Source organism: Pecten maximus, chromosome 5, assembly GCF_902652985.1.
Source record: "Pecten maximus chromosome 5, xPecMax1.1, whole genome shotgun sequence".
Classification (NCBI taxonomy): domain Eukaryota; kingdom Metazoa; phylum Mollusca; class Bivalvia; order Pectinida; family Pectinidae; genus Pecten; species Pecten maximus.
The window spans coordinates 27,570,882-27,586,141 of record NC_047019.1 but is presented as its reverse complement, the minus strand read 5'-3'; the positions used below and the strand labels follow the sequence as shown (position 1 = coordinate 27,586,141).

Below are 15,260 nucleotides of genomic sequence, written 5' to 3'. Positions count from 1 at the left end.
AATAGATTGTGTGATTATGACGTAACTCTGCTGTGTTAGTGTATATATCAATCTTGTTACAAGTCCATAGTAATACAGAGAGATCATTTCTCTTTGTGTTTCTTGCCTTTGCTATTGCTTTAACCTCTTGTTCCGAGAATCCCCTTTTGATGAAACGCTCTAGTAAGAGAGTACATTCCTGTTGGAAGTGTTCGGGTTGCTACATATTTTCTTACTTCTTGGTGCCTCAGGGAGAATGCGATGCTCTTCTTCTGGTGCTCCGAGTGACAACTATTATAATGCAAGTAAAGAAATGCATTCATAGGTTTTTTTATATACTTTGCTGTACCCAGACCGCTGTCTCATGCAGATTGTGGTGTCCAAGAAGTTCACCTCAGTGTCGTTGACCTCAGATGTGAACTCATAGTGAGGTGATAAAGGTTCATGGCTTGGTGGAAGGATGTGGGTGTATTTCTTCCATAAATCCATAAATGTTATTGCATATTGGGTGCCTTTTTTGTGCCCATAGCAGTTCCCATCTTCTGTATGTAATGTTTCCTCCTGAACCTAACACTGTTGTGAGTATCAAAGTAATCATCCTCAGAATTATCCCAGTCTTTGAGTGTGGGTTTGGGTCGTTATTATCGAGTCCTCCTTGGCTATTCTGATACCTGCATTATGTGGTATTGACACTGCCCATGTGATGCTGAATTTGGTGCTGATCATGATATGTCCAGAAGTTGTGGACTGATATGGCCCCGAAGCCCTTTCGGTACTGTTCCATTATTCATGCCCTTTGTCAGAAATTCAGAATGTTTTTGACACCTTTATGCCTGAATTCTGAGCTGTCCTTAGTGCCACCTAAGTTTGGTTTAGAAACGTTAAAATATTATCTGCCAAAGTTTGAATTATGACTCACAAGATGATTACATGATCTGAATCATCACCCTCTTCCTCTGACAGTTTAACAGAGTTTGACCCTATAGTTTCTGATTTGAAAATGTTCACATGCCTCACATCTTGGGTTGAATTAAATTTTCTTTCTCAACTTTTTTCTTGTTATAGGATTTTTTCTGAAGATAACCATCCCCTCTGCACATTTGCTCATCTTCCTTGCAATGTATAGTTTTACCCAGTAAAATACTGTAATGGTCAGAAAGACCTCTTCCATTTGTAACTCCACCCACACACTGAAAATCATTTACGGTATATTGTCAAACAAGAAATATCTTTAAAAAAGATAAACAACATAGTTTTAATGCTGGTGGTTATAATGTAAAACTGCTGGTGATATAAGCTAACGAACTAGTGCGTTTCAGCACGGATAGTAAAATTATATCAGTTTGAATCATATTTTTTGGTGATAATAAGACGGCATTTGAATCAGGAATATAATTTTATTAATGTGTCATTTGAAAAGATACATCCACTTATTCAGCTTGCATTCAATCTTAATTTTGTTTCGTTTTTAACTGCATATCTGCATTTACCGCTACATTGACCAATCACATACTTCATCTTGACCAATAACACCACCTGTTGCGTCATATCCGGGCCAAAAGAATATTATACAGCTATGCGGAAAAATAACTACATGTATATGACAGAATAAAGGTTTTAAGGACATTTATGAGGAAAATGTAATTTATCATATTTACATATATCCTGGTATATCCTGGTATATCTCCATTGGGTATCAGTGTTATTAAATGTTGTCTTACCTGATAATCAGTAACAATAGTTCCCCTATAGACAGGTTAAATCTTTACCTTTATAGAGCATTTACGGTATATCATGGATTCTGTTATACTACTTAATATGATGAAAGAAACAACTGTTGACTTGTATACAGTGTTATGAATGGTCTATATTTAGTGTAGGTAAATATGTGCTGGAGTAATACACCAGTAGGTTACAATGAGTACTTAAAATACAGGTAGAAGGTTACAATGAGTACTTATAATACAGGTAGAAGGCTACTATGTATATCAATCTGGTTTTAATTTGATATTATTTTAAAAATTGATTTATGATGCCTTCTCCATATCATAGTACCTACCGAGGTTGAAAGTTCCTTTCCCTGGGAGAATTAACTCCATATATCAGTAATATAAGTCACAGATTTTTGGGAATTGATCAGTATGATTTTATATACATTTTGTATTTTAGATATTTATGTAAACTCCTTAATGCCATCTTCCCATACTTACACTGAAGATACCAAGGGAGGTTGATGTAAACAGTGGAAGTCCACCTCTTGAAGTAGAGGATAAATTTCATTTTTATTGCTCTGCTCTAAATTAGAAAAGATAGTGACATCCTGTTTTATCAAACCCTATTATTGGAAAAAAAGAACCAAGGTACATTTTGTATGTTGAAAGTTGGACTGTAACTGACTGCATGCATAGTATTATCTGTAGTAGGGTTGGCTTGGTTAGGCATTGTTTAATGTCCTATTGACAGCTAAGGTCACTTTTGTTCTAGGTATATAATTTCATCTTTGAGATAAAGTCACGGTTTTATAATGGAATAAAAAAGGCTGTCTTTATCTTCTCTATAGGATTGTTTCTGATTATGTATAACTATTCAAGTCGATATATCAAATGCCCTGTTAATGGTTATTATAGTGATGTCAATACAGTTATGTATAATTAATCCGTGATAATAAAGTGTTACTGAAAAAATGTTAAGTTTCCTGGAACAACCCATCATATCCGGCTCAGTATTAATGTTTATTGAATCTTCTTATACACAGGTCATGTGTGTATGAATTTGTCACGACTGGAATTAAATCTTTACTACAATGACTTGTAATGGAAACACACATAAATCAATAAACATCTGGAATAACCAGAAACAGCCTGAAAAAATGTATCTTTCGGTGGGAGTGTTAGTTTAGAAATTTTGTTGTGACCTTAAAGTAATTCATTGCTTATAACTGACCACTTGGAATGCCGAAAGGGCAATCTTTATCTTGACTATCAATAATAGATCAGGTCAGCTGACCTTTATATAAACTCATGAGTCATACATGTACATATACAGAGCTGGCATATAGCATCAATACGGTATTTAAGATACATTCTACCATATTCTTCTTATTGTTGACCCCAAAAATAAAAAAAACTGTAATATCACTCTCATTTTAAAACATCACTTACCATACATGTGAAAAAACAAACTATATCCCTCATGAATAAGGTGAACTTATGTAACTATAGTGCCTTCACTAATACTGTGACATTTGTACATGTTGTGTTCTAGGAGGGTTAGACTTCAACACTATCCATGCCGTACCACAGGGTTTCACCACTATCAGGAAAAACTGCTGGATCCCGAACACTCGTGTCTTCATCAAAATCATCTCTGCTGAGCGACACAATGCCCACATCAAAATATTCAATCCAACCTTGTGAGTTATCATTTAGATCAAACCCGTACATACTATCTATTGAAAGTTTAATTACAGAATTTGTGAATTGTTTTTATTAAGTATAGATGTAAGAAAATGAATATCTAATTGTAGTAGTATAATTAAATGTGATGGAAGCATAAAATTTTACTTTGATGTAGTTGAATAATTCCACTTTAATGCATGGTAAGTTTGGATAATTAAGACAATGTATATTTGTATTGATGCAGTTTTGAATTTTTTTCGCTGTAGGTACACAGTTCAGGTCACACATGGAGAATTTCAGTGGACAGTTCGGAGGCGATTCAAACACTTTGATCATCTTCATAGCACTCTTAGGAACTTTCGTATGCAACGCAGGATTCCCTTACCGACCAAATCGTGAGTCGAAATCAATATCATAATTAATATTAGAATAAAATAAGATTGGTCTGTGAATTTAGGTTACAATGAAGCTCACTTGAGAATTTAGTTGACTGCAGAATTTCTTCTAATTTTTGAAACTTTAACTTTTAACTAATTTTGTCAAAGTCAATTGGGATGAATGTGTTACAGAGCTAACAAATCTCAATTAAGCCTAGGATTTATGTAATGTTTCTAAAATGAGAGAACACCAATTAACATCAGAAATCATAGGAAACAAAGACATCATAGGAAACAAGAAATATCTTTAAAAAAGATAAACGGCATAGTTTTAATGCTGGTGGTTATAATGTAAAACTACTGGTGAAATTAATTAACGAACTAATCAATGAATGCGTTTCAGCACGGATAACAAAATTATATCGGTTTGAATCATTTTTGGTGATAATAAGACTGCATTTGAATCAGGAATATAATTTTATCAATGTGTCATCTGAATAGATACATCCACTTATTCAGCTTGCATTCAATCTTAATTTTGTTTCGTCTTTAACTGCATGTCTGCATTTTGCATTTACCGTTACATTGACCAATCACATACTTCATCTTGACCAGTAACACCACCTGTCATGTCATATCTGGGCACAAAAGAATATCCTACGGCTATTATGTTATGCCGAAAAATATCCCAATTATCTATGAGTTTGGACAACAACAAAAATGCAGCTGAAAAATTGGAAAAAATGATGGAAAAGTGCTTGAAACTTTTTATGAAAAATCTGTACAAACCATGCAGAAATATTATGCTTAATAATCTTAAAGGCTGTATGTGGATTATAGTAGCCTGAATAGAAAATAAGGCAGGAAATACTTGTCAAGTTCCTTCCTGTGTTTTATCATTGCATTAACAAATCTAGACAAAGTGCCATGTAAAACTACTGATGAACATTATTTGTGTACTCATTTAAATGTAAATTTAATTAAATCAGTGTTAAATCATGACGAAAGAACTTACTGAAACAAATGATTTCTAAAGTGATGTTAATGAAACATATGTAGTTGTTTTAATTGTGAATGAAAAATGTTATTTAGTGTTTATCTGTAAGAGATGTGGCATCATAAAAATGTTATTTAGTGTTTATCTGTAAGAGATGTGGCATCATAAAAATGTTATTTAGTGTTTATCTGTTGGACCTGTGGCATCATAAAAATGTTATTTAGTGTTTATCTATAAGAGATGTGGCATCATAAAAATGTTATTTAGTATTTATCTGTTGGAGATGTGGCATCATAAAGATGTTATTTAGCATTTATCTGTTGGAGGTGTGGCATGATAAAAATGTTATTTAGTATTTATCTGTTGGAGATGTGGCATCATAAAAATGTTATTTAGTGTTTATCTGTTAGAGATGTGGCATCATAAAAATGTTATTTAGTGTTTATCTGTTGGAGGTGTGGCATCATAAAAATGTTATTTAGTGTTTATCTATAAGAGATGTGGCATCATAAAGATGTTATTTAGTGTTTATCTGTTAGAGATGTGGTATCATAAAAATGTTATTTAGTGTTTATCTGTTGGAACTGTGGCATCATAAAAATGTTATTTAGTGTTTATCTATAAGAGATGTGGCATCATAAAAATGTTATTTAGTGTTTATCTGTTGGAGGTGTGGCATCATAAAAATGTTATTTAGTGTTTATCTATAAGAGATGTGGCATCATCAAAATGTTATTTAGTGTTTATCTGTTGGAGGTGTGGCATCATAAAAATGTTATTTAGTGTTTATCTATAAGAGATGTGGTATCATAAAAATGTTATTTAGTGTTTATCTGTTGGAACTGTGGCATCATAAAAATGTTATTTAGTGTTTATCTGTTGGAACTGTGGCATCATAAAAATGTTATAAAGTGTTTATCTATAAGAGATGTTGGAGGTGTGGCATCATATGAAATAAGAAATAATTTAATATATATCTGAAATACCTGTCCAAATACTGTGTGTGTAATAGATTTGTCAGTGGAGACATGATTTATGTTTAAATAGCAAATATACAGTATAACCTGTCTAATCCAGATGTCACTGGGACCAGACTATTTGGCTGGTTTACACAGGTAACTGGTTCATAGAGATCGGTAATAATTCAACATCTGAGAATGGGTTTTGACTATAAATCAAAACACAGAAAATGTACACCTCGGATATTCAATTACTTACTATATGTGATTGGTAATGGTAATCCTTTCGGAGTGGTAAATGGTGGTCAACAACCTTGAGATGTCAATTAAACTAAAGGTTAATTACACTTCAATCAGTGACACGGTCGTAACCCTGAAAATTGGTAATTGTTAAAGTCTTCAAAGTATTTGTTTAGATTGATGCTTGCAGAGAAAGCATGAAAACATGACAGCCTGTTTGAGCGGGTCATTTTGTAAGAATAAATATACCATGGTCAGTTAAGCAGTGCTCGTTTTCAGAAAAGTCAGGTTCCAGATTATACAGGCTTTTAACTAATATAAGTTGATATGGAAAATGCCAGGACCAAAAATTAAATCCGGAATTGACAGGGATCCGGATTAGACAGGGCCAGTTTTTCTGTATTTCAAACATTAATTTTGTTTCCACTGACACATTTTCTTACACTGAAAATTAAAACGATAAAAAGTTTAAAAGTTGGCAGTTTCTATATGCAAATAAGTATTTATATATCTATCAAACTCTACAGAAGAATTTTGGTTGTGACCACTCAATCTAAGGTCTGATTGGGAAAACAAAATTGCTTACAGATGGCCATCTTTGATGCTGACAGTTGAAGGTTGTTATTGCTATTTCTTGAGAAGTACATGAAGAATATTTCACAAACGTCATATGTAGGCGTCCTTTAGTCCCTATAGTTTTGCCCTTTCAGTTTTCAGTCAGATCCAAAAATAAAATGGGCAAAACTTGGTGGCTATCTTGAAATTTGTTAGTTGTGGTATGGTAGTGCTATTTCTTGAAGAACTGAAAAATGATATATTTCTCAAACTTGATGATTGTGTTTACCTTAGTCCCTTGTTGTCTGCATTCATTCTGAATCTGATTGGAAAACAAATAAATTGCCAACAGGTGGCCATCTTGGATTCTGACAGTTGCAGTTTGGTATCCCTATACTACTTGTTCACAGAATATTATTATTTTTTTATCTCCTTTAGACTTCGTATGTGGGTTCCAATGTTCTCCTAGTTATTAAACCATTAAAAAGAAAAGGGAAAAGTAGAGAAAAGATGAGACTTACATAGAACCAATAAAAATCGTTCATTGGTGGACATCAATTATAAGATCCTCTGGGCCCTCTTGTGAACTTATATATGGAGATCCCAGTTTTCTCTTGACTACACTTGTCATGATTCTTCGTCGTACACTTTTAGTGCCATTTTAATAAGGCAGTTGTTTTTCTTACATTTAAAAAAACAAATATGCATTTTAAAGAGGTCATGTAATGCTGTAACGAAGGATTGGCTTACCTTGTTCTTAACTCCAGGATTCTCTTGTTTGGCAGATGACATGATGAAGAACATTGTTTTGTGAACATATATTTATCATTGGATGAAAAGATTATTTGTGTGTTTTGAACTTCTTTATGTAATTTTCAGTCACTATGAGAAAAGAAAAAGTGTGCGTGGAAGACAGAATCGCATTCCAAGATTCCCAAAGAAGCCAGAGGTTATCGTCCGAGATATTGACAAAAGAAGGGTAAGTATTTTTAGATAGATTAATCACTTAAATTGCTTTTCTCTCAGACCGTCATCATGAGATGATGACCATTATTAGGTGGTCCGGTGATTATCATCTGTCTTTGTCTTGTTCATATTGTTACCTGTGAGAAATACCATTGGAGGGTCTGTCTAAAGTTCCCTAAGATCAATATACAAGTATATCATAGGTGTATGTGCCAGAACATTTGACACAAGGTATCGGTTGATTACCAGTACCGAGAGTCAAATATCTGGACTATTACATGGACACCCATGATATATAGTTGTTTTATTACATAATCACTAAAACACACTTAGAATCACTGAAATCTCGACTTTCCTGTAGGCCTAGAAGACGCCATGAATGTCATCTGATAGTGTTGACATCTAAGTGACTTAGACGCTTGAAAGGGTAGGACTAAATTCCGAAACGTCACGGGTGTTCAATAATTCGCGTGTGTCCGTGCAAAAGTCATTTTAGCTGTGCGTTAGTTTAAAATATAGCTTATGTATATATATAGTTAAGGAAAATCAAATGCATTATGTATTCAAATTCAAATTGGTTTATTTCTCTTTTCATAACATAATGCATAGAGAAAACATATTTACAATATTATATACAATCATTATTTGTGTAGTGTTCGTTTGTAGATATACAACACTTTCATAATATACATAACTTGTTTTAAGGAGGACAAATAATATTATTGATTATTCTTATAAATGTACACAATTTTTTAAGTGTTTTTATATTAGTAGCATTCATAAGTTCATTAAATTTAATTACATTCGGTCGTAACCAAAAATACTTGTCTATGTACAAATTTCTTTCTGTAGCTAAATTTGTACATTCAAGTAAGTAATGAAATTCATCACCAATCTGTTGACTAATGCAATGTGGACATTTTCTATCAATATATTCAATCTGGTGCCATCTGCCTGTTTCAACAATAAATTTATGATTAGTTGTTCGAAATTTACAAAGAGTGATTCTGTCTTTATCATCTAAAATATCTAAATAATCTTCAAAATTAAAATTATTTTTAAAAATTCTATAACATATAGATTTTGATGAGTTATTAACATCACTCTCCCAGTTCTGTAAGTACTGGTCATTTAGTCTTAGCTTAATAACATGTCTAATCCATACAGGATTACATTCGGATGTAAACTGGTTATTCCATAAATAGCTCATTCCACATTCGTTAAGTAATAAGTAATAATTGTGGATATTTAATTTTGAGACTAATCTGGAAAGCCAAATAGCTATCTTTGTGATGACAGCTTGCGATCCTTTTTCTGTCTGGATCTTTTCCAAGTTAATTAGTTGGTTATTCTTTGTGCTTACAGTCAGTATGAACATTTATATTAGTCTCGATACATTATATTTATGATTCATATTATACCATAGAAATATTAACTGAATATTTATTTTCAAACTATTTTTAATGACCGCAAATATATTAAGCAACAATGTGTATGTGGAAAAAGTGAAATAAAGTTTAATAGGGAAAAATAGACTTTTGTGCATGAACCAAATCGATCTTAACTCAATTTTGCACAAAAGAAAAATTGTTCTCAACATGAAAATTTCAAATTTTTAAGCAGATATTTTAGCTCTGCTGATATTTTAGCTTTGCAGATATTTTAGCTGTAGTTTATAAAGGAAAACTTATGGTTATTTATAGAGACACCTGGAAGACTATCTACAAAACTTGGTGGACATACCAACATATCGGGAACATTTCGAGACAGTAAGTGTTTAACATTGCAGACCAATTGCCTAATGTTGGAAGTTTATATTGTATTGTAAATTTTATGTCAAATCATTTGATTAAACTTTTTCCAAAATTTTATTATCCATTCAATGTAGTAAATTTCTTAAGATTCTAAATTACTTTTGTTACATTTGAAGTTAATTTGTTGAATGATTGTGAAGAGATTTTTAGACCACCGTCTGTTAACTATCTATTTCTTGAAAAGTGTGTGAGGGATATTTCTAAAACCTCACCTGTTGGTTTCCCTCGGTCCCTTCTTGTGCCCATTCAATTTTAAGACTGATCGAAAAAAACAAAATGGCTGACAGGCAGCCATATTGAAATTTTGAGAATTGAAGTTTGTTATTGCTATTTCTACTGGAGGGATCGCGATTTCTCAAACTTGACATGAAGGTTCTCTTTGGTCACTTATTGTGCCCGTTCAATTTTTGAATCTGATTAGGAAAACAAAATGGTTGACAGGCCACAATCTTAGATTTTGATGGTCTTAATTGTTATCTCTATTTCTGTGGAAATTCCTAGATCTTTCTTAGATTACATATCAAAGTTTTTGTTGTTATCACATTATTTAGAGGAAAAGAGAAGAGAAAGAGAAGAAGAGAGAAGAAAAGTCTTACATAGGACCAATAAAGATCAGTCTTACATAGAACCATGTCTTACATTAGAACAAATAAAGATTAGTCCTACTTAAAAGCAATAAAGATCATTCAGTGATGGGTGCCAAGATCCCTCAGGAATCTCCTGTTCGTTAAGAACCTGCATGGTTAACCCTGATTGTTTAGTTTTCGATCAACATGATCAGTATATGCAAATTTTTAAAATGCATGTAATTGTTTTGATGTTTTCTTCAGTTGAAATTTCTGGAAGTGAGTCAACTATCCTTTGTTAAGAAGCTTGGTAAGAAATACAAAGAAGGTGCCATTATGAAGTGTTCAGGGGGTCGGCACATCAGTATCGGCTGCTGCGGATGTCTCAAGAAGTTTCACTTGGCTGGAAGATGGAACAAACGGTGAGGCAATTATGTTTTTATGAATGAATTGTTGATGCTGTTTCTTTGATATCAGATAATGTGAACATGCACATATTTGATGCTTATTATCACCCATGTAACTTATTCTTGTACTTGTAATGTCCTACATATTTGATTCTTATTTGGGTACAAAATTCTGCTCCCTGTTTATTGAGCTTTCATAAAAGTAATGATCATTATTACATCAATTTTAAGCTCTATAAAGAGTTCGCCTTCCAACAAAGTCAAGGAGAAGGTGCTACTAACTTACATACATTGGAGGTGGTAGATCCAACCTCTGTAAAAAGTTGGTGTGGTCCTACATATGTTCATTTTTAGGTCACCTGAGACGAAGTCTCAAGTGACCTATTCTAATCGCCTTTTGTCCGTCGTCGTGCGTCGTGCGTCGTGCGTCCGTAAACTTTTTACATTTTCGACTTCTTCTCCAAAACCACTTAACAAAATTCAATGAAATTTGGCAGAAAGTTTCTATGGCTGAAGGTCAACCAAAATTGTGAATTATATGGTCCCCACCCCCAGGGGCCTGAGGGGTGGGGCCAAAAAGGGTCAAATTGACTAAAACTTCAAAAATCTTCTTCTCTACTCTCAGATATGGTGGAGTCAAACACTCTTTATAGATGAAAGGGTCTTGTGGTGCTTTACCAAAATTGTGAATTGCATGACCCTGGGGTCTCACGTTTGCCCCTGGGGAAGGGGTAAACTTTACTATAGTTTATATAGGGAAATCACATTTTTGACTATTATTTGTTGGATTTGTGTTGGAATTCATTCTAACTTGTATCAAATTATCAGCATGGGATGACAGTTTGATGGTATGTACATGTTGGCCCTAATTGACCCCCAGGGGCTGGTGGGCGGGGCCAAAAAGGGTCAAATTGACTAAAATTTCAAAAATCTTCTTCTCTACTCTCAGATATGTTAGAATCAAATACTCTTCATAGATGGAAGGGTCTTAAGGTGCTTTACTAAAATTGTGAATTTCATGACCCTGGGGTCTCACGTTTGCCCCTGGGGAGGGGGTAAACTTTACTATAGTTTATATAGGGAAATCACATTTTTGACTATTATTTGTTGGATTTGTATTGGAATTCATTCTAACTTGGTTCAAATTATCAGCATGGGATTACAGTTTGATGTTATGTACATGTTGGCCCTGGTTGACCCCCAGGGGCTGGTGGGAGGGGCCAAAAAGGGTCAAATTGACTGAAATTTCAAAAATCTTCTTCTCTACTCTCAGATATGTTAGAATCAAATACTCTTCATAGATGGAAGGCTCTTCAGGTGCTTTACCAAAAGTGTGAATTTCATGACCCTGGGGTCTCACGTTTGCCCCTGGGGAGGGGGTAAACTTTACTATAGTTTATATAGGGAAATCACATTTTTGACTATTATTTGTTGGATTTGTATTGGAATTAATTCTAACTTGGTTCAAATTATCAGCATGGGATTACAGTTTGATGTTATGTACATATTGACCCTGATTGACCCCCAGGGGCTGGTGGGCGGGGCCAAAAAGGGTCAAATTGACTGAAATTTAAAAAATCTTCTTCTCTACTCTCAAATATGTTAGAATCAAATACTCTTCATAGATGGAAGGCTCTTCAGGTGCTTTACCAAAATTGTGAATTTCATGACCCTGGGGTCTCACGTTTGCCCCTGGGTAGGGGGTAAACTTTACTATAGTTTATATAGGGAAATCACATTTTTGACTATTATTTGTTGGATTTGTATTGGAATTCATTCTAACTTGGTTCAAATTATCAGCATGGGATTACAGTTTGATGTTATGTACATGTTGGCCCTGGTTGACCCCCAGGGGCTGGTGGGAGGGGCCAAAAAGGGTCAAATTGACTGAAATTTCAAAAATCTTCTTCTCTACTCTCAGATATGTTAGAATCAAATACTCTTCATAGATGGAAGGCTCTTCAGGTGCTTTACCAAAATTGTGAATTTCATGACCCTGGGGTCTCACGTTTGCCCCTGGGGAGGGGGTAAACTTTACTATTGTTTATATAGGGAAATCACATTTTTGACTATTATTTGTTGGATTTGTATTGGAATTCATTCTAACTTGGTTCAAATTATCAGCATGGGATTACAGTTTGATGTTATGTACATGTTGGCCCTAGTTGACCCCCAGGGGCTGGTGGGCGGGGCCAAAAAGGGTCAAATTGACTAAAATTTCAAAAATCTTCTTCCCTACTCTCAGATATATGGTAGAATCAAATACTCTTCATAGATGGAAGGGTCTTAAGGTGCTTTACCAAAATTGTGAATTTCATGACCCTGGGGTCTCACGTTTGCCCCTGGGGAAGGGGTAAACTTTACTATAGTTTATATAGGGAAATCACATTTTTGACTATTATTTGTTGGATTTGTATTGGAATTCATTCTAACTTGTATCAAATTATCAGCATGGGATTACAGTTTGATGTTATGTACATGTTGGCCCTAGTTGACCCCCAGGGGCTGGTGGGAGGGGCCAAAAATGGTCAAATTGACTGAAATTTCAAAAATCTTCTTATCTACTATATGTTAGAATCAAATACTCTTCATAGACTGACCCCATTAGGACTGATGGGTGGGGCCAAAAAGGGTCAATTTAGTTGGCCGAAATATTTCAAATCTCAGGTGACCGTTAAGGCCCTTTGGGCCTCTTGTTTGTCTATGCAGTTGTTTTGTCCTTTTAGGACTTGTCAGTGATGTTAGAGACATCATACAGCTAATTTCATCTGTTTAGGAATCTTCAGTGATGTTAGGGACATCATGCAGTTGTTTTGTCCTTCTAGGACTTGCAAGTGATGTTAGGGACATCACACAGTTGTTTCTTCCTTCTAGGACTTGTAAGTGATGCTACGAGAGAGGGATATATCATACAGTTGTTTTGTCCTTCTAGGACTCATCAGTGATGTCAGGGACATCACACAGTTGTTTCTTCCTTCTAGGACTTGTAAGTGATGCTACGAGAGAGGGATATCATACAGTTGTTTTGTCCTTCTAGGACTCATCAGTTATGAAAGGCACATCATACAGTTGTTCCGTCCTTCTAGGACTCATCTGTGATGCTAGGGACATACAGTTGTTTCGTCCTTCTAGGACTCGTCAGTGGTGCTATGGACATACAGCTGTTTCATCCTTCTAGGACTCGTCAGTGATGTTAGGGACATCATACAGCTGTTTCGTCCATCTAGGACTCGCCATTGATGTTAGGGACATCATACAGTTGTTCCGTCCTTCTAGGACTTGTCAGTGATGTTAGGGACATCATACAGCTGTTTCGTCCTTCTAGGACTCGTCAGTGATGTTAGGGACATACAGCTGTTCCGTCCTTCTTGGCCTAAAGTGTTATTACCTAGAAGACGACTGAAATAGGTCGAAAAAAATGTCAAATTAAGATGGTAGCTGATTGTAGATAACTCCGACTTTAAGTTTAGCCTCCATAAAAAAAAACATTTCTTGGACATCCACCTACACTATTGTGTGTGAAATAGAAGTATAAGATGTGTGGGATAACTATCTAAAACTGACAGGTGATTTAACATTTCTTTATAAGTAGAACAGTTCAGATGTATTCTCATTACGCAAAACATTGTCTGTTTTTGTATGTTACTGATTGTTTAGTATGCATCGTTACTGTATCAATCACTGTTTTAAATCATGATGAGCCGCCCATGAATGGGGCGAGTAAAAGGAACTTACTGACAGTTGTAGATGGAGTTTGCTGGATAGAGAGCACTTTTTACAGTGGATAGGTAACACAACAATAAGCTGAGGACTCAATTTTCTGACAGTTACATCTAGTTCATTCTTGAATATTTGTGTGTTACAAATTTCAAATGAGGGTGATACTGTAAAAATATTTTATGTCAGCTGTGTTTTTTGATAGAATACTGAATTAGAAGTTCGCTAATGACGAACAGGTTTTTTAATTTGATTAATCCATGTTAAATTCATCAATTGATTTTATCTAGCAATCCAAAGATAATGTGCCGAGCTAGTCAGGCCTACCCTTATCTTTGGTAATGTGGTATCGGGCCTACAGTCTTCCCTTAACTATAGTAATGTGGTATTGGGCCTACAGACTTCCCTTAACTATGGTAATGTGGTATCCATCTTCGCTAGCCAAGGCTTCTGATTACGTTACACTCCACGAACCCTTGGCAGATATAGGCGTCAGTTCTGGCCCTCTAGCGGTGATTCAAAATTACCACCCTTCACGCATGAAATTTTCGACCAATCAAAACAAGCGTTACCGATTTACTTCATCGGTGATGTTTACAAACACACATCGAGGTTTGGTGTCATTTCGATGAGATATGTGATCAATGACTTATATGAATTGATCAAACACTGCGAATGTTCCCCCAAAGATTGTGATTTTTGTATTTAGGTAAAATGCCATGACATAGTCGGCAATGTAGCTCTGTACTGGGTGCCGCATTTTTTGTTTACTGCGAAACCAAGCCAGAATGTAAAACGCGATTTGATTGGGTGCCCTGGGATTCCAGGGCGCGACGGTTTGAACACGACTATATCCGCCAAGGGTTCGTGGAGTGTAACGTAATCAGAAGCCTTGGCTAGCGAAGATGTGTGGTATCGGGCCTACAGACTTCCCTTAACTATGGTAATGTGGTATCGGGCCTACAGACTTATCTTAACTATAGTAATGTGGTATCGTGGCCTACAGACTTCCCTTAACTATGATAATGTGGTATCGGGCCTACAGACTTCCCTTAACTATTGTAATGTGGTATCAGGCCTACAGACTTCCCTTAACTATAGTAATGTGGTATTGGGCCTACAGACTTATCTTAACTATGGTAATGTGGTATCGGGCCTACAGACTTCCCTTAACTATGATAATGTGGTATCGGGCCTACAGACTTCCCTTAACTATTGTAATGTGGTATCAGGCCTACAGACTTCCCTTAACTATAGTAATGTGGTATCGGGCCTACAGACTTCC

General features: G+C 35.1%; 1 protein-coding gene across 1 annotated transcript in view; it reads left to right on the top strand.

Moving 5' to 3' along the window:
• Window positions 1-15,260, top strand: part of LOC117327709 (phospholipase D1-like) — a gene marked incomplete at its 3' end in the record, with an annotated part of 78,912 nt that overhangs the window by 10,798 nt on the left and 52,854 nt on the right. The window contains 5 exon segments of the mRNA XM_033884827.1: window positions 3,244-3,391; window positions 3,644-3,772; window positions 7,385-7,484; window positions 9,175-9,240; window positions 10,116-10,273. Of these exon segments, the coding sequence (XP_033740718.1) occupies window positions 3,244-3,391; window positions 3,644-3,772; window positions 7,385-7,484; window positions 9,175-9,240; window positions 10,116-10,273 (601 nt within the window).